This window comes from Hyla sarda, chromosome 4, assembly GCF_029499605.1.
Source record: "Hyla sarda isolate aHylSar1 chromosome 4, aHylSar1.hap1, whole genome shotgun sequence".
Taxonomy (NCBI): Eukaryota; Metazoa; Chordata; class Amphibia; order Anura; family Hylidae; genus Hyla; species Hyla sarda.
Genome location: NC_079192.1, coordinates 289524798 through 289548098, shown reverse-complemented (window position 1 = coordinate 289548098; position 23301 = coordinate 289524798). Strand labels below are relative to the sequence as shown.

The window sequence follows — 23301 nt, the reverse complement described above, 5'->3', positions numbered from 1 at the left end:
GCCCAAACAGCAAACAGCTGTCTCGGCATGCTGGGAGTTGTAGTTACGTACCTCCAGCTGTTGCATAGCTACATCTCCCAGCATGCCCTTCGGCAATTAGTACATGCTGGGAGTTGTAGTTTTGCAACAGCTGGAGGCACACTGGTTGGAAAATACTGAGTTAGGTAACAGGACCTAACTGAAGGTTTTCCAACCAGTGTGCCTCCAGCTGTTGCAAAAGTACAACTCCTTAGTCAGTACATGCTGGGAGTTGTAGTTTTGAAACAGCTGGAGGTTTGCCCCCCTCATGTGAATGTACAGGGTACATTCACACGGGCAGGTTTACAGTAAGTTTCCTGCTTCAAGTTTGGGCTGCGGCAAATTTTTGCCGCAGCACAAACTCCTGGCAGGGAAACTCACCGTAACACGCCAGTGCGAATGTAACCTAAAAACACTACACAAACACATAATAAAGGGTAAAACACTGCATACCGTGTTTCTCCGAAAATAAGACCGGGTCTCATATTAATTTTAGTCACAAAAAACACACTAGGGCTTATTTTCAGCGTAGGGCTTTATTTATGGTATGGGGGCTGCAGCAGTGTGCAGGATGGGGGGCTGCAGGAGTGTGGAGGATGGGGGGCTGCAGGAGTGTGAAGGATGGGGGGCTGCAGGAGTGTGAAGGATGGGGGGTTGCAGGAGTGTGAAGGATGGGGGGCTGCAGGAGTGTGGAGGATGGGAGGCTGCAGGAGTGTAGAGGATGGGGGCTGCAGCAGTGTGGAGGATGGGGGGGTGCAGGAGTGTGGAGGATGGGGGGCTGCAGGAGTGTGAAGGATGGGGGGCTGCAGGAGTGTGAAGGATGGGGGGCTGCATGAGTGTGGAGGATGGGAGGCTGCAGGAGTGTAGAGGATGGGGGGCTGCAGCAGTGTGGAGGATGGGAGGCTGCAGGAGTGTGGAGGATGGGGGGCTGCAGGAGTGTGGAGGATGGGAGGCTGCAGGAGTGTAGAGAATGGGGGGCTGCAGGAGTGTGGAGGATGGGGGGCTGCAGGAGTGTGAAGGATGGGGGGCTGCAGGAGTGTGGAGGATGGGGGGCTGCAGGAGTGTGAAGGATGGGGGGCTGCAGGAGTGTGGACGACAGGGGGCATCCTTCACACTCTTGCAGCCCCCCATACTCCTTCAGCCCCCCATCCTCCCCTTCCCCTGTCGTCCTCCACACTCCTACCATACCCTAAAGCAGTGTTTCACAACCAATGTCCTCCAGCTGTTGCAAAACTACAACTCCCAGCATGCCCGGACAGCCTTTGGCTGTCCGGGCATGCTGGGAGTTGTAGTTTTGCAACAGCTGGAGGCACACTGGTTGGGAAACACTACCCTACAGTGCCCCCCACCCATCTGCCATAATAAACTTGGGTACCGGTACTCATTTCACTTTCTTACCGTACCCTGCGGCGAGATCTTCTCCTGTAGCTTACCGTAGCAGCCGGGGGCAGGGACACGTCCGTGACGTCGGCCGTGCATACGCGCCGACGTTTTAGAACGTCAGCGTCCCTGCCCCGGCTGAATTACGGTAAGCCGCGGGACCAGCCAAAGGAGGTGGGGGGGGTGGCCGAGGGGGGCTGTGGGGTCTGCAGGCATTACGCGGGTGGTCGGGGGGATGTGGAATCTGCGGGCATTACCGCACTGTGGTGGCCGGGCGTGGTGTCGGGTCTGCGGGCATTACTGTAGCGGCCGGGGGGGGGCTATGGAGTCTGCGGGCATTACTGTGGGGTCTGCGGGCATTACTGGCAGCCGTGGTCCGGATCTGGACCGGGGGCCGCCAGCAGATTACCCCTGGACTAGGTCTTATTTTCGGGGTAGGGCTTATATTGCAGCCCTACCCCATAATCCTGCTAGGGCTTACTTTCGGGGTAGGGTTTATTTTCGGGGAAACACACCCCTTACACTGTCCCCCCCAATAAAAATGAAAGACGTATTGTACGGCAGTGTTTCCAAAACGGAGCCTCCAGCTGTTGCAAAACAACAACTCCCAGCATTTCTGGACAGCCACTGACTGTCCAGGCATGCTGGGAATTTAGCAACAGCTGGAGGCACCCTGTTTTGGAATCACTGGCGTAGAATACCCCTATGTCCACCCCTATGCAAGCCCTAATTTAGTCCTCAAATGTGCATGGCGCTCTCTCACTTCAGAGCCCTGTCGTATTTCAAGGAAACAGTTTAGGGCCACATATGGGGTATTTCCGTACTCGGGAGAAATTGCACTACAAATTTTGGGGGGCTTTTTCTCCTTTTACCCCTTATGAAAAGGAAAAGTTGGGGGCTACACCAGCCTGTTAGTGTAAAAAAATTAAAAAAATTACACTGACATTCTGGTGTTTCCCCATACTTTTTATTTTCACAAGCAGTAAAAGGAAAAAAAGACAACAAGGCTCAGGAGTGAGAGCGCACATGTACATTTGAGGCCTAAATTGGTGATTTGCACAGGGATGGCTGATTTTACAGCAATTCTGACATAAACGCAAAAACATAAATACCCACATGTGACCCCATTTTGGAAACTAAACCCCTCACGGAACGTGACAAGGGGTATAGTGAGCCTTAACACTCCACAGGTGTTTGATGAATTTTCATTAAATTTGGATGGGAAAATGAAAAAAAAAAAGTTTTCACTAAAATGCTGGTGTTACCCTAAATTTTTCATTTTCACAAGGGAAAATAGGAAAAAAAGCCCCCCAAAATTTGTAACCCCATTTCTTCTGAGTAAGAAAATGCCACATATGTGGATGTACAGTGCTCTGCTGGCGCACTACAATGCTCAGAAGAGAAGGAGCGCCATTGGGATTTTGAAGAGAAAATTTGTGTGTTTACAAAGCCCCCATAGTGCCAGAACAATGGACCCCCCCCACATGTGACCCCATTTTGGAAACTACACCCCTCACGTAATGTAATAAGGGGTGCAGTTAGCATTTATGCCCCACAGGTGTTTGACAGATTTTTGGAACAGTGGTCCGTGAAAATGAAAAATTTTATTTTTCATTTGCACAGCCCACTGTTCCAAAGATCTGTCAAACGCCAGTGGGGTGTAAATACTCACTGCACCCCTTATTAAATTCTGTGAGGGGTGTAGTTTCCAAAATGGGGTCACATGTGGGGGAGGTCCACTGTTCTGGCACCACGGGCGGCTTTGTAAATGCACATGGCCCCTGACTACCATTCCAAATGAATTCGCTTTCCAAAAGCTCAATGGCGCTCCTCCTATTCTGAGCATTGTAGTTCACCAGCAGAGCACTTGACGTCCACACATGGGGTATTTCCATACTCAGAAGAAATGGGGTTACAAATTTTGGGGGTCATTTTCTCCTATTACCCCTTGTAAAAATGTAAAATTTAGGGGAAAACTGCATTTTAGTACCATTCCAAACGAATTCGCTTTCCAAAAGCTCAATGGCGCTCCTCCTCTTCTGAGCATTGTAGTTCGCCAGCAGAGCATTTTACGTCCTAACATGGGGTATTTCCATACTCAGAAGAGATGGGGTTACAAATTTTGGGGGGCATTTTCTCCCATTACCTTTTGTAAAAATGGTAAATTTGGGGGAAAAAACTGCACTTTAGTGAAAATTTTTTTGTTTTTTCATTAACACAACCGATTTTAACGAAAAGTCGTCAAACACCTGTGAGGTGTTAAGGCTCACTGGACCCCTTTTTACGTGCCTTGAGGGGTGTAGTTTCCAAAATGGTATGCCATGTGGGCTTTTTCTGCTGTTCTGGCATCACAGGGGCTTTCTAAATGTGACATGCCCCCCAAAAACCATTTCTGCAAAATTCACTCTCCAAAATCCCATTGTTGCTCCTTCCCTTCTGAGTCCTCTACTGTGCCCACCGTACACTTGACATACACATATGAGGTATTTCCTTAATCGAGAGAAATTGGTATAAAATTTTGGGGGGGCTTTTTCTCCTATTACCACTTGTAAAAATTCAAAAACTGGGTCTACAAGAACATACACGTGTAAAAAAATGAAGATTTTGAATTTTCTCCTTCACTTTGCTGCTATTCCTGTGAAACACCTAAAGGGTTAACAAACGTACTGAATGTCATTTTGGATATTTTGAGGGGTGCAGTTTTTATAATGGGGTCATTTGTGGGGTATTCCTAATCCACTTCAAATCCACTTCAAAACTGAACTGGTCCCTGAAAAATTCCAATTTTGAAAATTTTGTGAAAAATTGGAAATTGCTGCTGAACTTTAAAGCCCTCTGATGTCTTCCAAAAGTAAAAACATGTAAACTTTATGATGGAACCATAAAGAAGACATATTGCATATGTGAATCAATATATAATTTATTTGGAATGTCTATTTTCCTTACAAGCTATTTTTTTTTTATTTTTCACCAAGAAATGATGCAAGTATCGACGAAAATTTACCACTACCATAAAGTAGAATATGTCACGAAAAAACAATCTCAGAATCAAATTTATAAGTAAAATTATCCCAGAGTTATTAATGCTTAAAGTGACAGTGGTCAGATTTGCAAAAAATGCTCCCGTCCTTAGGGTCATAATGGGCTCCGTCTCCAAGGGGTTAAAGGACATCTGCAGCAAAAGGAAACTTATCCTCTATCCACAGGATAAGGGATAAGTGTGTGATTGTTGGAGGTCCGACCGCTGGGACGCCCCAATATCTCCTGCATGAACCCCTGCATTGCCGCTCTATGTGAGTGGCTAATGCGCTTAGCATTGACCTCTCTGAGGTCAACGGTACGCCCCCTCCACATACAGCGTACGTCTCTCCCCCCTATCCCATAGAGATACCAGGAGGAGGCGTGTCGGCCGCGATGTCAAGCTGCGGCTGACACGCTTCCTGCACGGGAGAGCCGTGGCCCCATGCAGGAGATCTCGGGGGTCCCAGTGGTCAAACCCCCCGCAATCAGACACTTATCCCCATCCTGTGAATAGGGGATAAGTTGTCTTTTGCTGCAGATGTCCTTTAAAGGGTAGCCCCCACCATCCATTTTTTCTTTCTTTCTGTCCCTGCCTATTGCCCATCTCTCCCTAACCCCCTCCCTCCCTTTACATTTTTTTTTACTATATTAAAATCCCTTTTTGTCTGCCTGGTAGTGTGCTCACTACCAGGCAGACTTCCCCAGCAGGCACCACGTCACTGATGCCTGCTGGGGGCGGCACTTCCGCCCTTAGCTCACTATACAGGGTGCCTCCAGCTGTTTCACCACTACAACTCCCAGCTTGCCCTGACATCTACTGGCTGGAGGCACCCTGTGGTGAAAACAATAACTTTATTAGCGCAGCAGTGCTACTTCGGGAGCAGCAGCAGCGGCGGCGGCAGCGGCGCTCTCCCGAACCCCGCTCCCCACCCCCATACCTCTAGTGCTGAGCGGCGGCGCTCCCCCGAACCCCGCTTTCCCCACCCCATTCCTCCAGTGGTGAAGACTTACCGGAAGATCAATGAGCTGCCTCCGGACAAGGTAACGGCTTCCGGACAGGGTAACGGGGGCGGGCAGACGGGGCCGCGCGCGAGGCCAGTGGAGCTGGCCAATGCGCGCAGCCCCAGCTATCAGCGTGCTCGCTCTCGCCTGTCTGATTGACAGGCGGGAGCGAGCACCGCAGTGACTGGATTTCGACTCATTGCCAGGCTGAAATGAGTTGAAATCCAGTAGTGATGTCACTGCAGAATGCATTCGGCCACTAGGAGGGCGACCCCTAGTGGCCGAATTTAAAAGTGATTTTAAACTTGTTTAAAATCACTTTTTTTAATTAAAGTATATTAGAGATATTTTGTAGTACTTAAGTACTACAACACATCAATTTTTAGATTTCATGACAGTGCCCATTTAACTAACTATACAAAAAGCTATTGACCACAAGAAAGCAAGAATTGACTTATTTTTAGATGCAGATGTTCCGCAGCTTGGAGCTGAGACACAGAGCTCAGGCACTGGTTCTATGAGCAGACAAAAGCACCCGTTGCCCTACCCTCACTTTCTGTAGTTTCTCTCTCTGATGTTTCTGTTACTAGAGATAAACTGAGCCTAACAACAGGAAGTGAGCGCATATACAGTGGAAGTGAGAACCCTAGTAGTAAAGTTTAGACACATTTTTAGGGAGTAAGATAGCTAAATTACACAATAAATTAGAGAATTGTTGCTATCAGATCAGCATAACATGAAAAGTTAGTGTTTATTTAGCTGTTGTAGAAACAGGAAACTAATTACTTTAGAAAAAGTACATTTACTAATACTTATGTACATAAATTTGGGTGCCTTGTGTGTGTTGTCCTTTTTCTTTCAGTTTATGGCTGTATATTTTCAGTATTTCTATTTATTGTGTGCTATTCTCTTTATTCCTATTTACTATCCTGGAAGACTCAAACTGTTTTATGGATTTGCTCATACCCTATTATCTATTTCAGTGTTTCAATGCTTAAACCATTGAGGGCTGCATTGCAGGAGTGCTCCAGAGTACACGCTTTCATTTCATGCTCAACAGGGGTTTCTTCATTATTAATTACTATTGTTAAGATGCTATTTTTACTTGTATTGTAAGCGTGTGATGTGATAGATTTTGAGCGCTTTGCTTTCAAGAGCATGGCCTTCGGTTCCACAAATAATTCAGAGTCAGGACTCTTATTTTTTCTCAAATTAGGTTATTTGAAATGCCATCTTCTAATCTCCTTAGTGTTTACTATTTCAGCACAGTCAGGTTTAGAATGTCATATTTCAGAAATTAAGGAATGTCTGTCAAATCCTTTATATCCAGCTATCCTCCGAATTGTATTGTGGAAAGAAAATCTAGATCTAAACACATAATATTTTTCAAAGCTGATGGTTTATAGTCCTGAGCAGAAAAGACGGTGCCCCGAATTGCCCTTGCAAAAATCTAATTTTCAAACACTATGCTGATTTTGTGTGTGTTTTCTCTGATGAGTTCATCCCTCATTTCCTGAGATATTGTCAGCTAGTCAGACACAGTATTTTTTTCTAGCAAGAATAGCACAGTCTGTATTAGAGATGAGCAAATTTAAAAAAAAAATTTGATTCGGCTGATTCGACGAATGTTCCCAAAAAATGTGTTTTGGTCCGAATTTATTCACTGCGAATTGCTACTAAAAATGTCTATTTTTGGCCTACAGAGAGCCTTAATAGGGGTGTAGAACACTTTGCCTTGTCCTAACACACATAGGGAGTGTGCTGTGTTTGTGAAATAATACTGTTATTCAGTATGACATGCAGATTACAGGCATTGCTATTAGAATCCCTGCCGCAGAGCGTCTGGATGTGGCAGCAGGGAGACCATATGGCATCAAAATTTAAGAGAATAAAGAGATTTTTTATGTCAATTTTATTAAATTTAATTGAAATGTATTACCATTTTTTGAGTACCCATTCTAGTGAGCATCAAGCTGGGAATCAGCCGCAAGGCCAGCTACCACCTGTCCCAGTCCCTGCCTCTCAATGCACCCCCATACTATGAGTGTCCGCTTGAAATGGGAGGGACTGCAGTACCAGCAACTTGGACAAGAGCACATTCAGCTTCTGTTCCGTTGGATAAGTGGAGCGCATAAAGCTAGAAGTGGCTGCAGTGAAAAAGCTCGTACTTGTATCTTAAAATTAAGCTGGCTGTCCTCCAGGCGCTGCCTCTCAGCCCCCCCCCCCCAGATTGTGAAAGTGTTAATGTTTCATTTAATCAGTTATGGTTCTTTGCTATGGCTCCAACCTGTTTCATTGGATTCTTGTGGTAATTCCACAGGTACTAAATGACGTCGAAGACCATAGGGCCTCAGTCTTGAAAAGATTACATCAGGTTTTTTTTTTATTTAAATTTAAGATTTATGTTAGATTCCCAAATTAAATGTCCTGGCGTTTACTTTGAACTAATACTGTATGACCACAAAACTCAATCAAACAAGGAGTCACATGGCGGCACAGTGGCAGAGCCTAGAGGTGGCAGCAGTCCGATGTGACCATAGGGCCTCACAATAGAAAATATGAAAGATATTTAGTAAAATTTAAATTGAATATTTTAGACACATGACATTTTTAAAAGCTTAATCTAAGGTGCCAACAGCATAAGGAGACCTTATATTGGCAGAACGACCCAGCCTTGAGGTGGCAACAGCATGACAAGATCAATGGGCCTCACAATTGAAAGGATTAAAGATATTTTGGAAAATTTACATTGAAGATTTAAAATAGATTATGATTAAGTTTTATTTAATGTGCCAGCAGCATGAGGAGACCACATGGCCACTGTGTGTCTGGGTCATCTGTCTCGTCTCCCTACTCACCCTGTAGCTCCACAGCCTGCTCCTCCTCTGCTTTCAGATGACTATAAAAACCACTCATTTCGCAAAACATTACCTGTGCTCCACTGTTCCCCTCCCCCTCCTCCTCCAGTTTAGCCCCGATAGGGCTCATGTGGCCCTGAGATGTAGGTGCCACGTCCCCAGTTCCTTGACCAGCCATTGTTTCCAACACGTGTTGTAGGATATGAAGCAGTGAAATTACGTCATTCATCCCTTAATACTGGCGACTGACTAATAATGTGGCTTCCTATAAGGGCCTAAGCAAACTCCAGGTGTCAAGTATGAGCTAACACAGGTTGACATTGAAGTTACACAGGGGAGTCCCCCTATCCGTTTGGATCATCAAGACATCAGTGGTGGCTTTTCTTTGTTCGTATAGTCGGTCCAACATAAGGAGGGTAGAATTCCAACGTGTGGAAATGTCGCAAATCAGACTATGTTGGAGGATACCATTCTGACGATGCAGCTCAAGGAGGGTGTGCTTTGCTGTGTACGAGAGGCTGAAGTGCATGCAAAGTTTTCTTCCCATTGTTAGGATGTCTTGCAGATGGGGGGATCACTTCAGGAATCGCTTGACAACCATATTGAACACGTGTGCCATGCAGGGCGCATGGCTCAGGCTTCCTTGAAGCAGTGTAGACAAGATGTTCTCTCCCTTGTCGGTCACCATGGTTCCCATTTCTAGTTTTCCATGGAGTAAGCCATGATTTGATTTCTTGCTGAATTACTTTTAGCAGTTCCTCCCCTGTGTGAATCAATTCGCCAAGGCAAGCCATGTGAAGAACAGGGTGACACTGCCATGCCCTGCACACATGGTATGCTGGAGGGGCATTTTTATTAAAATAATAAATTAAAATTAATTTATTAAAATGTTTTAAAATTATTTATTTTTAAAAATGTTTACTTAATATGCCAGCAACATGAGCAGACCACATGGCGGCACAACGACACAGCCTAGAGGTGGCCGGAGCATAAGGAGACAATATAGTGGAAGAATCACCAAGCGCGGAAGTGGCAGCAGCATAGACCGTAGAGCCTCACAATTCCAAAGATTAAAAGATACATTTTCAAATTTTAATGGAAGATTTCTTGTAGCTAGTGCTACCATAAAAATGTTTAGGTAATGTCCCAGAAGCATAATGAGACCATAGGGCCTCACAATTCCTAAGATTAAAAGATACATTTTCAAATTTTAATTGAAGAGATATGGTAGCTAGTGCTACCATAAAAATGTGTTTCCCAAAAAGCTCTATCTTGGTCTCATCTGTCCACAAGACGTTTTTTGGCTTACTCATGTTCATTTTGTCAAAATGTAATCTTGCTTTTTATGTCTCTGTTTCAGCAGTGGGGTCCTCCTGGGTCTCCTGCCATAGTGTTTCATTTCATTTAAATGTGGACGGATAGTTTGCACTCCCTGAGCCTGCAGGACAGCTTGAATATCATTGAAACTTGTTTGAGGCTGCTTATCCACCATCCGGACTATCCTGCGTTGACATCAATTTTTCTCTTCTGTCCACGCCCAGAGAGATTAGCTACAGAGCCATGGGTTGCAAACTTCTTGATAATGTTGCGCACTGTGGACAAAGGCAAATCTAAGTCTCTGGAGATGGACTTGTAACCTTGAGATTGTTGATATTTTCCACAATTTTGGTTCTCAAGTCCTCAGACAGTTCTCTTCTCATCTTTCTATTGTCCATGGCAAACATAGACACAAAATACAAAGACTAAGTGAACTCTCCTTTTTATCTGCTTTCAGGTGTGATTTTTATATTGCCCACACCTGTTACTTGCCCCAGGTGAGTTTAAAGGAGCATAACATGCTTGAAACAATCTTATTTTTCCACAATTTTGAAAGGGTGCCAATAATTTTGGCCAGACCATTTTTTTGGAGTTTGGTGTACCATTATGTCCAATTTGCTTTCTTCCTCCCTTTTTTGGTTTAGTTCCTATACACACAAAGGGAATAAACATGTGTATAGCAAATGTGTTACTGCAATCCTTTTCTGTGAGAAATACTTCATTTTCTAGAAAAATTTCAAGGGTGCCAACATTTACGGCCATGACTGTAGCTAGTGCTACCATAATAAAATGTAGGCAATGCCCCAGCAGCATGATGAGACCATAGGGCCTAACAATTCCTAAGATTAAAAGATACATTTTCAAATTTAAATAGCTAGTGCTACCATAAAAAATTTTAGGCAATGCCCCAGCAGCATAAGGAGACAACATGGTGGCAAAATGACACAGACTGGAGGTGGCACCTGCATGAAGCGACCAAAATGTGGCAGAATGACCAAGCCTGGTGGTGGCAGCAGCAAGAGTAGACCATATGTTCACAGAATGACACAGCCTGGACGTAGCAGCAGCCTGACCAGACCAAAGGGCCTCACAATTTAAAAGATTAAAAATATTTTTTTCAAATTGCATGTGGCCATGTTAACATCCTCCCGATGCTTGATGAAAAACTGCCACACCGCAGAGTAGCTTATTTTCCCCCCAACAGTCCACATTGACTGACTGCTACTGCCGCCGACTCCAGGGACCCCTTTTCCACTACCTCCCGGTCAGGTAGGCTGTTGCGAAGCAGGTGGTCTACCCTGGACACGTTTGGCTCCAGACTTCCCACTGCTGCTACCATGCTTACTCCCAACCATGCTACCACCTTGCTGGCTCAACTGCTGCCTCATGGGCAACCTGCCACCCTCTTTTCCTCTTTCTCTGCACCTGGCTCCCAAGTGCGATCTGCTTCATCATCATCAAGTTGTGTCAGAATGTCACTGATGTCCTCCTCAGTAGTGTTGCTCACGAATATTCGCAATTCGAATATTATTCGCGAATATCGCATATTCGCGAATTCTCTAATTTCGCGAATATAGCGCTATATATTCGTAATTACGAATATTCTTTTTTTTTTTTTGGTTTTTTTTCACAGTACACATCACAGTGATCACCCCTCTCTGCTTCCAGCTTGTGTGGTGTAAAGAAGGCTCTAATACTACTGTGTGAGACTGGCATGCGAAAATTCGCATATGTGAAAATTTGCATATGCGAATTTTCGCATATGCGAATTTTCGCGTATGCTAATTTTGTATATGCTAATATTCACATATTTTAATTTTCGCATACGCGAATTTTCGCGTATGCGAAAATAAAACGAGAATATAACGAATATGCGAATATTCGCGAATATATGACGAATATTTGTCCATATATTCGCGAATATTCGCGAATTCGAATATGGCCTATGCCGCTCAACACTACTCCTCAGGTTCCTCAACAGAGTGTGCTTCAGTAGCCTGAATGCTCCCAACACCACCTACCATGCCACTCTCCTCATCACTACTTGCCCACCTAGCGAAGGAAGCGGGGGATGTCTCCTGCATTTCTTGGCTGAACTGCTGACTGTCCTTTAGTAGATCGTCCTGACTAAACAGTGGAGCTGAACCCACAGCATAAGATACTTCTGTCGGGGAGGGAACAGCATAGGACAGAGGCAATTGGAGGACAGGGACTGCTCACGGGCCATCCCAACTGATGGTTGTGTCTGAGGAACCCACTGACTGTTGACTGGGGGTGTCAGATGTCACTTGTGATGAAGTGGATGACCGAGTTAACCAGTCAATGACAGCAGATGGGTTGCTGGTCGAGACACGACCGCTAGCTGATACCGGGAGCTCTGGCCTCTTGCTGCGACTCTTGTTGCCACTCACCCCTAATCTGCTGCAACCTCTACCTGCGTCTGATGAATTTAGGCCTCTGCCACTCCTCTGTGCACGTCCTGGCACTTCTCTGCCTGACACGAGGGGAGTGCAATACGCTTCACTACGCTTAAAACAGTATTTGTCTAAAACAGCAGCAGGTGTGTACTTTTGGATGGACTTTCACAGTAACTAGGTCCTTAAGACTTTAACAGGAACAAAATGATACAAAACTTAGATGTACGTATGTGGTATGCACTTATGAGGGGAGGACAATGAACTCCAGCACACTTTAAAAAGTATTTGTGTGCAACACCAGCCGGTGTGTAATTTTGCCTGGCCTTTCACAATATCTAGGCCCTTGAGACTTTAACAGGAACAAAATAGTACACCACTTAGATGTACTTATGTGGTATGCACTTATGATGGGTGTTCAATGCACTCCAGTACGCTTTAAACAGTATTTGTCCACAACACCAGCAGGTGTGTACTTTTGGGCAGGTGTGTACTTTTGGCTGGTCTTTTACAGTAACTAGGCCCTTAAGACTTCAACAGGAACAAAATAGTACACCACTTAGAATTACGTATGTGGTATGCACTTATGAGGGGAGGACAATGAGCTCCAGCACACTTAAAAAAGTATTTGTGTACAAGACCAGCCAGTGTGTACTTTTGCCTGGCCTTTCACAGTATCTAGGCCCTTGAGATTTTAACAGGAACAAAATAGTACACCACTTAGATGTACTTATGTGGTATGCACTTATGAGGGGAGGACAATGCGCTCCAGTACTTCAAAAAAAGTATTTGTGTACAACACCAGCAGTACACACCAGTGCTGCTTCACACAGTCGCTGTGTACTACACCCAAAGTTGCATGCTCTCTCAATCTCACTCCCTTCCCTATCAATGCTTGCATTGAGGGGCGGAGCGTGACGTCACACGGGGGCGGGGGCGTGACGTCACACGCCGCCGGCTCTGCGGTCGACCGTAATCAGACCCGGAGCGAACATGCTCCGGGGACTGATTACAAACGGGGTGCCGTGTGCATGATGCCTCATTTCTTTGAGAAAGCCATTCAGAATGGCGAAAACGTTTAGAAGAGAGGATTAATGTTTTAACAACAGACTGTACCAGAGACCTTTCCTAGTTAGTACACCGAGTGCCCAAGCTGCAGCACGGCACCGGGGTACACTAGATAGTAATGACAAACTAATAGTCTGCATGGCAGACATTTTCATGATATTATAGGATTTAACTGGATACAGTGCTGATAATTTTAAACACAACTGCCATTTAGATGCAATAAATGTGCAACATACTAGTTTGGACACTATTTTAATGAGCATAATTAAAAGCTATATTTTATGGGGGATTTCTAGTCAGGGTTTATCCTGAGGGGATTTATTCCCCAAGTAGGTATTGTGGTACATGATCGCGGGCGTCCCCAGCTGCGGGACTCCCGCGATCAGGCATCTTATCCCCTATCCTTTGGATAGGGGATTAGATGTGTAAGCACCGGAGTACCCCTTTAAGTACCAGGGAGCCAGGGTGTACCCATACGCCTTGGGGCCTTAAGGGGTTAACTGTGCTGTGAAATCACGCAAAATGCTGGACAGATGCAGAATTGACGCCAAAATGAATGCGGACGTGACATTGATGCTGACGTGTAATTTCTGCCATGTGAACATGGCCTAAGGCTTTGTTCATGTGACAGAATTTCTGCATGGAATTTTGCATAGAGTTCCACAGGAAAATTCTGCATTATTTATAGTCAATACACTTCAATGGCATTCCGCTGTCCCATTTACACAGCAGAATTTCTGCTGCAGAATTTTGCCCTGCAGAAATTCAATTGAAGTTAATGGGCAATTCATTGCTGCCATGTGAACATAGCCTAAAGGTTCCATAACAGGGTCCATCAATGTTAATTTAGATATGTCAGAAAAACTGATTTTGTCACAGCGTCATGGCTTTTACTCATAAACAGAAGCTATGATGCCTAAATGTATAAAATATATCTGTTGATAAAAATCCATTTTACTGTGTGGTGTCCCGATACCGTATTGCATCCAGTACCTAGTGTAGAGGTCCCCAAAGTCAGAGTAACTACGTTCAGGTAGGGTTCCTCAGGTGGAACAGCCCCTAGTTGCCTCTCCTTAAGTTTAACTTTAGTATTAATAAATGAATATATTAATAATTATATCTATATTGTATAAAATGTATAGAAATGTGTAGTACTTACCTTGTTCAGCGTCGCAGGACCTTCGGTCATGTGACCATGCAAATAACCTCTATGGTATGTTGCAGGACCTTAGGAGGTCCTTGGGTCACGTGTTACCCACAAATCTCTGTAAAGGTGATTGACATCCGTTTGGACCAATTAGCGTTAGTCCAGCCCCTGCCCATATAAGGGAGCTGCGTCCAATTATCACTCTCTTGGGTTGCTGCTCTCGTGGATGCTGGACTAACAGGACGGTGTGCTACACAACTTTCAAAGACACGCTAGGCCTCAAAACCTACGGCCTCAGCAGAACCAAAAATCGTGAGCTTTACTCTAATCCCTGCTAATGCTAGCGTGACTACTGGACCGCAACTAATTCCCCTAAATCCAGTGGAACAGAATAGACTAAAGACTTTTAAAGCTAAAGTCTCAACCATTATCAATCTCCAAAAGAAAGCTGTTGTATTGATAAGAGACTGTTATGTTAATGAAGTGTACCGAAAATCTTCAGTAAAGTTAACGCTGTTTACAGAAGCTTTCCGGTTGTGGACAATCCATTATTACTCACTACCTCAAACCTATTATCATCTACCTCTCTATCGTTCCTGGGAAGGGCGGCAGTAGGAAAAACTTTATTGAGGAGCCCTCACCCTGGCGTGACGAATAGCAAGGGTTAACAAGCACCCTTTAATACCCGCACAGCTACACTCCCCATACCCTACATCCCCAGGCTACCACAACTGTATATGATCATAATGAACCATAGAAGTTGAGTAAGCTTAGCAATACATTTATAATATAAAATGTTAAATGATGTATCTTATTCTGATCAAGATTCACAATAGCAGATTATTGTCAATGCTACTTCCCATAATGCAAAATACTAGAGTGAGTATGTGCTGGTAATGCTAGGGAATTTTCCTGAAACCTGAAGAATTGTGAATTCAGTTTTAGGGCATAATACAGAATGTCCTAGATACTGTAATAATGTATGTACAAATAACCTAACGTTTAAAGTAATTTATTTAATATATAAACTGCAAAGGTAAAAATATACCTTAGATAAAATTTTAATTGATTTCATTGGATACTCTATATTTGATGACATTTTGAGCTTCATGTACTATTGAAGTTCATTGTAATTTTAGGTGGAAAAGTATGAGAAAAAGCATTTAGTCTTCTTTATTACTTTTGCAACTTTTGGGGAGTTCCGTTTCTACATAGTGCACTTAATGGTTAATATGACATGATATCTTTATTATGTAGGCGAATACGATTACAACAATACCCAATAGGTTTTGTTTTATTTTTTTATTTTTCAAAATTATAACTTTTTATAAGAAAATTTGTAGACTTAAAATTGTAAATTTTTTACCCATATAAGTTTTTAATACCATACTTTAACCTCATATCAGTACCATTTTTGCTTTTTATTTTTGGTATATGAAGTGGCCAAAAATCAGTAATCCTGGACTTTATGTTGACACCATTGCATGCAACCATTTGATTTGATAGACTATTCAATGCTGTGCCATAGGCATAACATTGATCAGTGTTATTGGTGTTCCATTCATACAGGCCTCTTCTCTTGGAACAACGATCAGATAGCATAGAGGTGGGTAAGTGATCTCTGGCTGTCATTCCAGCTGATTAGGTAACCCTGCCATTACCCCACAGTGGTCCCAATCAAAAAGCTCTCGAAAAAATTGCAGAGAAGGAACCAAAGGAGTGTACTGAGATGTAATAAATTTTTTTTTTAAAGTACTAGCACCATATTTAGCACATGCCATGCAACCACTTAATAAATTTGGTGCACATAGACATTACCACTGCACAAATAAACAATGTAAAAAATGGTTCACCTACAGCACCATTGATAAATTCCCCTCTCTGTGTAAACTAGCTATTGCAGAGCAAAAATTGTAACTAGGTTACATTTTTTTCCTTACAGGTTGCTAACCATTCCAGTGCCATATTCTTTGTCATCTCTGACCTGGCTTATATTGACGCTATGTATCAGTATTCTTTGGCTTGGTTTATAAACCTGTACATCAATGCTATAAAGAAAAGTGTAACATCTTCAAATCTCCAGGAAAGGATAACAAAACTCAATGACTTCTTTACAAACAGGTATGTATGTTTTTTTCTACTCAACCCCTTTTCATATGTAACATGCCAAGAAACCAAGGGCTCTCTAAAAATAAATAAATTGACTTAACTGGTTAACAACCAAGGAAGTGTATGGCCTCGTGCTGTTAACGCGGTATGGTTTTATCAATCGAGCGCAGAGCACATAGATCAATGTGGTTCTATGGAATCACATTGATCTGCATGAGGAATCAGATGATTCTTCCTAAAAGTCCCCTAAGAGGACTAAAAGTGTAAAAAAAAACGTAAAAAAAAGTTTGAAAACACACACATTAACCCCTTCCTTTTTGAAAGTTTAAATCACCCCCCTTTTCCCAAATTCCATATAAAAATATATAAACATAATAAAAATAAACATGTGTGGTATCGCTTCATCCGTAAATGTCCAAAATATAAAAATGTAAGGTTATTTAAACCGCACGGTCAATGGCGTACACGTAAAAAAATTCCAAAGTCCAAAATGATACTGATCAAAACTTCAGATCATGACCTCAGAGGCCTCAAACCGCCCAGTATACGGAAAAATAAAAAAATGTAATAGTGGTCAGAAGAGAACAATTTTAAACATACTAATTTTGGTGCATGAAGTAAAAACAATTTTTTAAAGTAGTAAAATAAAGAAAACCTATATAAATTGGTTATCATTGTAATGGGCCTACAGAATAAAGATATGGTGTCATTATTTACTGAAAAGTGCACTGGGTAGAATCGCAAGCCCCCAAAAATTACAAAATGAAGTTATTTTTTTTTCAATTTTGCCCCACAAATCTTTTTTTTCTGGGTTCGCCGTAAATTTTGTTAGGAAATGATAGATGTCAATAGAAAGTACAATTGGTGTTGCAAATAATAAGCCCTCATATGAGTCTGTAGGTGCAAAATTGAAAGCGTTATGATTTTTAGAAGGGGATGAGGAAAAAATTAAAGTGCAAAAACTGAAAAACCTGTGGTCCATTCATATGCAAATTTTCGTCTCTGCGCAATGGAGTTGAAGTCACATGTTATCTGTAGAAGGTAAAGCGCCACTCTGCATCTCGACCATCTTGTAGTAAATGACTTCTATGTCATCCAGACAACACGTTACTCCATTTGAAGGAGTGTCAAACTAAAACAGGGTCTTTGCTTATGATATTATAGCAATTAGGGATCAACCGTTTATCGGTTTGCCCGATATTATTGTCCGATATTGACGATTTTGGGCGTTATCAGTAATTGCCTAGCCGATAATCCAATAATGTCCCACCACCTGCACCGCCCCCACCGCACTGAGCCGCACCAGCCACCACACCCCCCACCGCACCCCCCACCGCACCCCCCACCGCACCCCCCACCGCACCACCACAGCCAGAGACCGCCGCCGCCCCATTGCCTCCCCCATCCCCGGTTTTATAATTACCTATTCCCAGGGGCCAGGGTCCTTGCTACCTCTGGCTCCTGCTGCGTCCTGTGTTACGCTGTGCGCTGCGTAATGACGAGTGATGTCCTCAACGCGACGTCACCGTCAGTGCGCACAGTGACAGCTCAGGACGCCACCGGAGCCAGTTGTAGCGTGGACCCGGGCCCCGGGAACAGGTAATTAAAAAACTGAGGATGGGGGAGGCAATGGGGCAGCGGCGGCGGCGGTCTCTGGCCGGGGTGGTGCGGTGGGGGGTGCAGTCGCAATGGCGGGGGTTGGACAGGCAGGGGGAGAGAAGCGGGTGGCGGCGGCGGTCTCTGGCGGAATATCGGTATAAGTTATCGACTATCGGCCCTAACCTCCACAGATTATCGGTATTGGCCCTAAAAAATCGATATCGGTCCATCCCTAATAGCGATGTCACACATTAAACAAAGAACTCATCTATAATCCCATTATACCTGGCAGAATTACAGGATTAATTATAGGTGTAAACATTATTCATTGATTCAACTATTGTACTTATAACAGAAAATGTTTCCTGTTTCTAACCATTTTGCCTTAAAAAAAGACTTACAAAATGAATAGAAATTTGCTTTAAGTTTAAATAATAAGACTGCTATATGTGTCTTACCTTTAACAACCAGCATTCTCTAGGCATCAAGGGCTAAACATCCAGCTCACCAGGTGACCTGGTTAACCAGCTCCCTGCAAGATCTCTCCGACTGGCATGACACACATCAAAGTGTTAGCTATAAGAAGCTGTCGAGTCAAGCTGTGTGAGCAGATGCTAAAACATAGGCTCTTTATTGCAAGATATTTACAGTATGGAACAAACAAAGACAAGTGCAAGGTCCCCAACTGATTTTAACCTGTTCAGGACACCGGGTGACCGGATACTTAACACCTTAAAGGGGTATTCCAGGAAAAAACTTTTTTTTTTTTTTTTTTTTTTAGATCAACTGGCTCCAGTAAGTTAAACAGATTTTTAAAATACTTCTATAAAAAAAAAATCTTAATCCTTCCAATAATTATCAGCTGCTGAAGTTGAGTTGTTCTTATTTGTCTGGAAACAGTGCTCTCTGCTGACAACTCTGCTTGTCTCAGGAACTGCACAGAGCAGAATAGGTTTGCTATGGGAATTTGCTTCTACTCTGGACAGCTCCCAAGACACGTGTCATCAGAGAGCAATTAGACAGAAAAGAACAACTCAACTTCAGCAGCTCATAAGTAATGAAAGGATTAAGATTTTTTAATAGAAGTAATTTACAAATCTGTTTAACTTTCTGGAGCCAGTTGATATATATATATATATATATATATATATATATATATATATATATATATATAAATAAAATTTTCCTGGATAACTCCTTTATGGACGACAGGTTTATTCCGTTTTTGCACTTTAGTTTTTTTCCTCATCACCTTGTAAAAATCATAACGCTTTTAATTTAGCACCTACAGACACATATGAGGGCTTATTTTTTCTGTCACCAATTGTACTTTGTAATGACATCATTCGTTTCACCACAAAATTTAAGGCGAACCCAGAAAAAAAATATTTGTGGGGCAAAATTGGAAAAAAAAAGCCATTTTGTAAATTTTGGGGGCTTTCGATTCTACGTAGTGCCTTTTTCAGTAAAAATGACACCATATATTTAGTCTGTAAGTCCATACGGTTACAAGGATACCCAATTTATATAGGTTTTTCTTTATTTTAATACTTTAAAAAAATTATAACTACAGGCACCAAAATTAGTATGTTTAAAATTGTCCTCTTCTGAGTACTTACCCCCGTAACTTTTTTATTTTTCTCTATACTGGGTGGTATGAGGGCTCATTTTTTGCACCATAATCTGAAGTTTTCATTGGTACCATTTTTGTTTTGATTGGAACTTTTGATCGTTTTGATGGGAACTTTGGTATTTTTTTTACATATACACCATTGACCGTGCAGTTTAATTAACATTATATTTTTATAGTTCAGACATTTAGGCACGTGGCAATACCACATATGTTTATTTTTATTATGTTTTTATATTTTTATATGGAATTTGGGAAAAGGGGGTGTTTTAAACTTTTAATAAGGAAGGGGTTAATGTATGTTTTTTTAAGCTTTTATTAAACATTTTATTTACACTTTATTAGTCCCCTTAGGGGACTTTTAGGAGGAATCATTAGATTCCTCATACAGATCAATGAGGTTCCATAGAACCACATTGATCTGTATGATCTGCGCTCCATTGATAAAGCCTGGTCCATTGATAAAGCAATCCACCCCACTGGACCACCAGGGAGCGTTTACAGGGTTGTCAGTTTTGACAGCAGCGATCTAAAGGTTAATAGCCGGCTGTGGCGATTGCCGCATATCAGCTATTAACACCTGCCCTCAGCTACAAGAATCGGCTGGGGGCCGGCCAGTATGGCTCGGGCTCGAGTTGGGAGCCCATGCCATATCCCCTTAATGGCACAAGGACGTGTATACACGTCCTTGGTCATCAACCAGTTAAGGACACAGGGTGTACTTGTACGTGTCCCGTTACCGGTGTTTGAAGCGTGCTCACAAGCTGAGCGCACTTCAAACCCGGTGTGTCCCGACTGCTATCAGCAGCCGGGACCCAGGGTTAACGCCGGGCATCGCCAATCGGGCCGATGCCCGCCATTAACTTTTCAGGCACCGTAATCAAAGTTGATTTCAGTGTCTAAAATGAAAGTAAAATGATCCTGGCAGCTCAGCAGAGCTGATCAGAACCATTGCGATGAAATCGCCATGCCCATCAGCTAAAAGGACGGCGGGAGGGCCCTTACTTGCCTCCTTGCTGTTCGATCGGTTCTCTGCTGTCTCCAGCCTCCACAGGCTGGAGACAGCAGAGTACCAATAACACTTCTCAATGTTGAGCCAAAGCTCAGTATTGAACAGTGTATGCAATCGCAAGAATGCATGGTATAGCCCGCTACAGGGGCTAAAAAAAAGAGTAAAATGTGTACAAAAAATTATAATAATAAATGTGAATAAGCTCTTCCCCTAATAAAATCATCCCCTTTTCAAATTTTTTGAAATAAAATAATGTAAGCAAAAATAAACATATGTGGTATTGCCACGTGTGTAAATGTCCAAACTATTAAAATATAAGGTTAGTTAAACCGCATGATCGGTGGCATTTTTGGCCACTTCATATACCATAAAAAAAATGTATAAAAAAGCGATCAAAAAGTCCCAACAAAACAAAAATGGTACCAATAAAAACTATAGATCACAGCGCAAAAAATGAGCCCTCATATAGCCCCGTATGCAGAAAAATTAAAAAGTTATAGAGGTCAGCAGATGACAATTTTAAACATACTAATTTTGGTGCATGTAGTTCTAATTTATTTAAGTAGTATAATAAAATAAAACCTACATAAATTGGGTATCCTTGTAACTATATGGACCTAAAGAATAAAGATAAGGTGATATTTATACCGAAAAAAGGCACTGCATAGAATAGGAAGCTCACAAAAATTAACAAAATGGTGTGTTTTTTTTTTATTTCATTACGAAGTACAATTGGTGACACAACAAACAAGCCTTTATGTAGGTCTGTAGGTGCAAAATTGAAAGCATTATGATTTTTTGAAGGGGGGAGGAAAATACGAAAGCGCAAAAACAAAAATTGGCTGGGTCCTTAAGGCAAAATTCGGTCCTTAAGGGGTAAAGGTGTAAACCATGCCCTTTCGCAAGGTATGTGGAGGCCAAGAGTTCCAATGCCTGATATTAGATAGTGAGTTTGCACTTTTCTCTGTTTGTGCTGGACTGTGAATATATGGCAATAAAGAGCATACAATATGTTGTGGAATCTGCACCCATCTGGATTTCGTGAATATTTGGACGAATATTCGTCCTATGTTTGCGAAATTTGCATATTCACTATGTTCGTTCTTTTTTTTTCATGCAAAAATTCGTAATGAAATTCGCATAGTGCACATGCGCAATTATATTTCACCTAAAAGAAGGGAGGAATCAGTGTCCAGTCTGGAAGTGCCTATATTCGCATAAATATTCACAGAAATATTTGCAGAAATTCACATGAAAAAAAAAAAGAATATTCGTCATTACGAATATATATCCCTATATTCTAAATATTCGCGAAATTGCGAAGTGCCGATATTCACGGTAAAAAATCGTATATTTTGAATATTCGCGCTCAACACTACTCATCCCCATCATTTACTGTTTTCAATTTTAGTTTTGTATTTGATTGTTGCCAGAGCTGCCTTTTCATGGTCGAGGCAGCCTCCCAATATCATCTTCCTGCTTTACTTACCAATAACTACTGAAAGGCTGAACACATTTTCTTGTGTTTTCAAGCGTAAAAATAAGTCTAATGAGAGAAATTGTTCCCATGGACACTGTCTCTTCAATGGCAGTCTTTCCTGCATCTAGAGAAGAAAGCTTTATAATTTGTCAAATGTTGTTTCTCTAACAAACACTATTATTTTTCTAATGTAATTAAAAAGAAGGAAAACCTTATTGAATAAAAAGCAGTATTCTCATTTGCTTCAGTATTTTTTTAAATGTAAAATGTATTTAAGCTCAAAAAAGATTTAGGGACGGACTATTTCAGTGTCCTCAAAAACTTTATATAAAGCCGGGGCTGTAGGGAAAAAATACCCCCTGCCGGTCCTGTTTGCTACTACCAGTTCAAGCTGCTCCTCTCTTTTGACTGCTTCTGAGACAAGAAGTCAGAACAGGACCACTTAGCCAGTCACTGGCCTAGAAAGGTCACGGTTGAGGCCAGTGATTGACTGAACATGCAGGCCCTGCTCGGAGCTCTAGTCACAGAAGCAAACAGAAGACAGAAGAAGAGGTAGGTTGAAAGCACAGGAGACCTGAGCTGCGGTGCAACCTATGGGTACAAGGGTTAGTAGGTAGGTTCAACCATCAATCACTGACAGAAATGTTTCCCTTTTTCATTTTTCAGCATATATGAACATGTCTGCCGATCGCTGTTTGAAAAACACAAGCTCCTGTTTTCAGTCCTGCTTTGTGTAGGTTTACAGAGGAATAAAGGTTTGATCAGTAATGATGAATGGCACTTTCTTCTCACCGGTGGGGTTACACTGGAGATACCCTATCCCAACCCTGCATCTGAGTGGCTTAAGGATAAATCTTGGGGTGAACTTCTTCGTCTTTCTACATTACCTTTCTTCAAAGGATTAGATGACCACTTCTGCTCAAATGTATGTAAATGCAATGTTATTATGTATATTTTATGTAAATAACCCTAGGCTATTACAAACAATTATCTCCTACATTGAGGTTTGAAGTGTCTACCACAAAATAGATGGGAACAAATTGCTCTTCTTCTTTGACATATTTTATTCAGCCTGTTTACATTTCATTTTTATTCCAAATAGTATAGATTTTTTTTCTTGGCAGGCCATAAGAATGTTTTTTTTTTTTTTTTTACTAAATGAGTGGTCAATGCTTATATTTTTGCCTGTTTACAAAATGATCAGTAATTAAAATGTCTTGGGTAGGGTACAACAATAAGTCTATGG

At 42.3% G+C, this 23301-nt stretch overlaps 1 protein-coding gene across 1 annotated transcript in view; it reads left to right on the top strand.

The window, feature by feature from the left end:
- The window catches only part of LOC130369339 (dynein axonemal heavy chain 3-like), a 919716-nt gene that overhangs the window by 687740 nt on the left and 208675 nt on the right, over nucleotides 1-23301 (top strand). The window contains exons 42-43 of the mRNA XM_056574479.1: nucleotides 16168-16346; nucleotides 22722-22980. Coding sequence (XP_056430454.1) covers nucleotides 16168-16346; nucleotides 22722-22980 — 438 coding nt within the window. The remainder of the gene's footprint in view (nucleotides 1-16167; nucleotides 16347-22721; nucleotides 22981-23301) is intronic.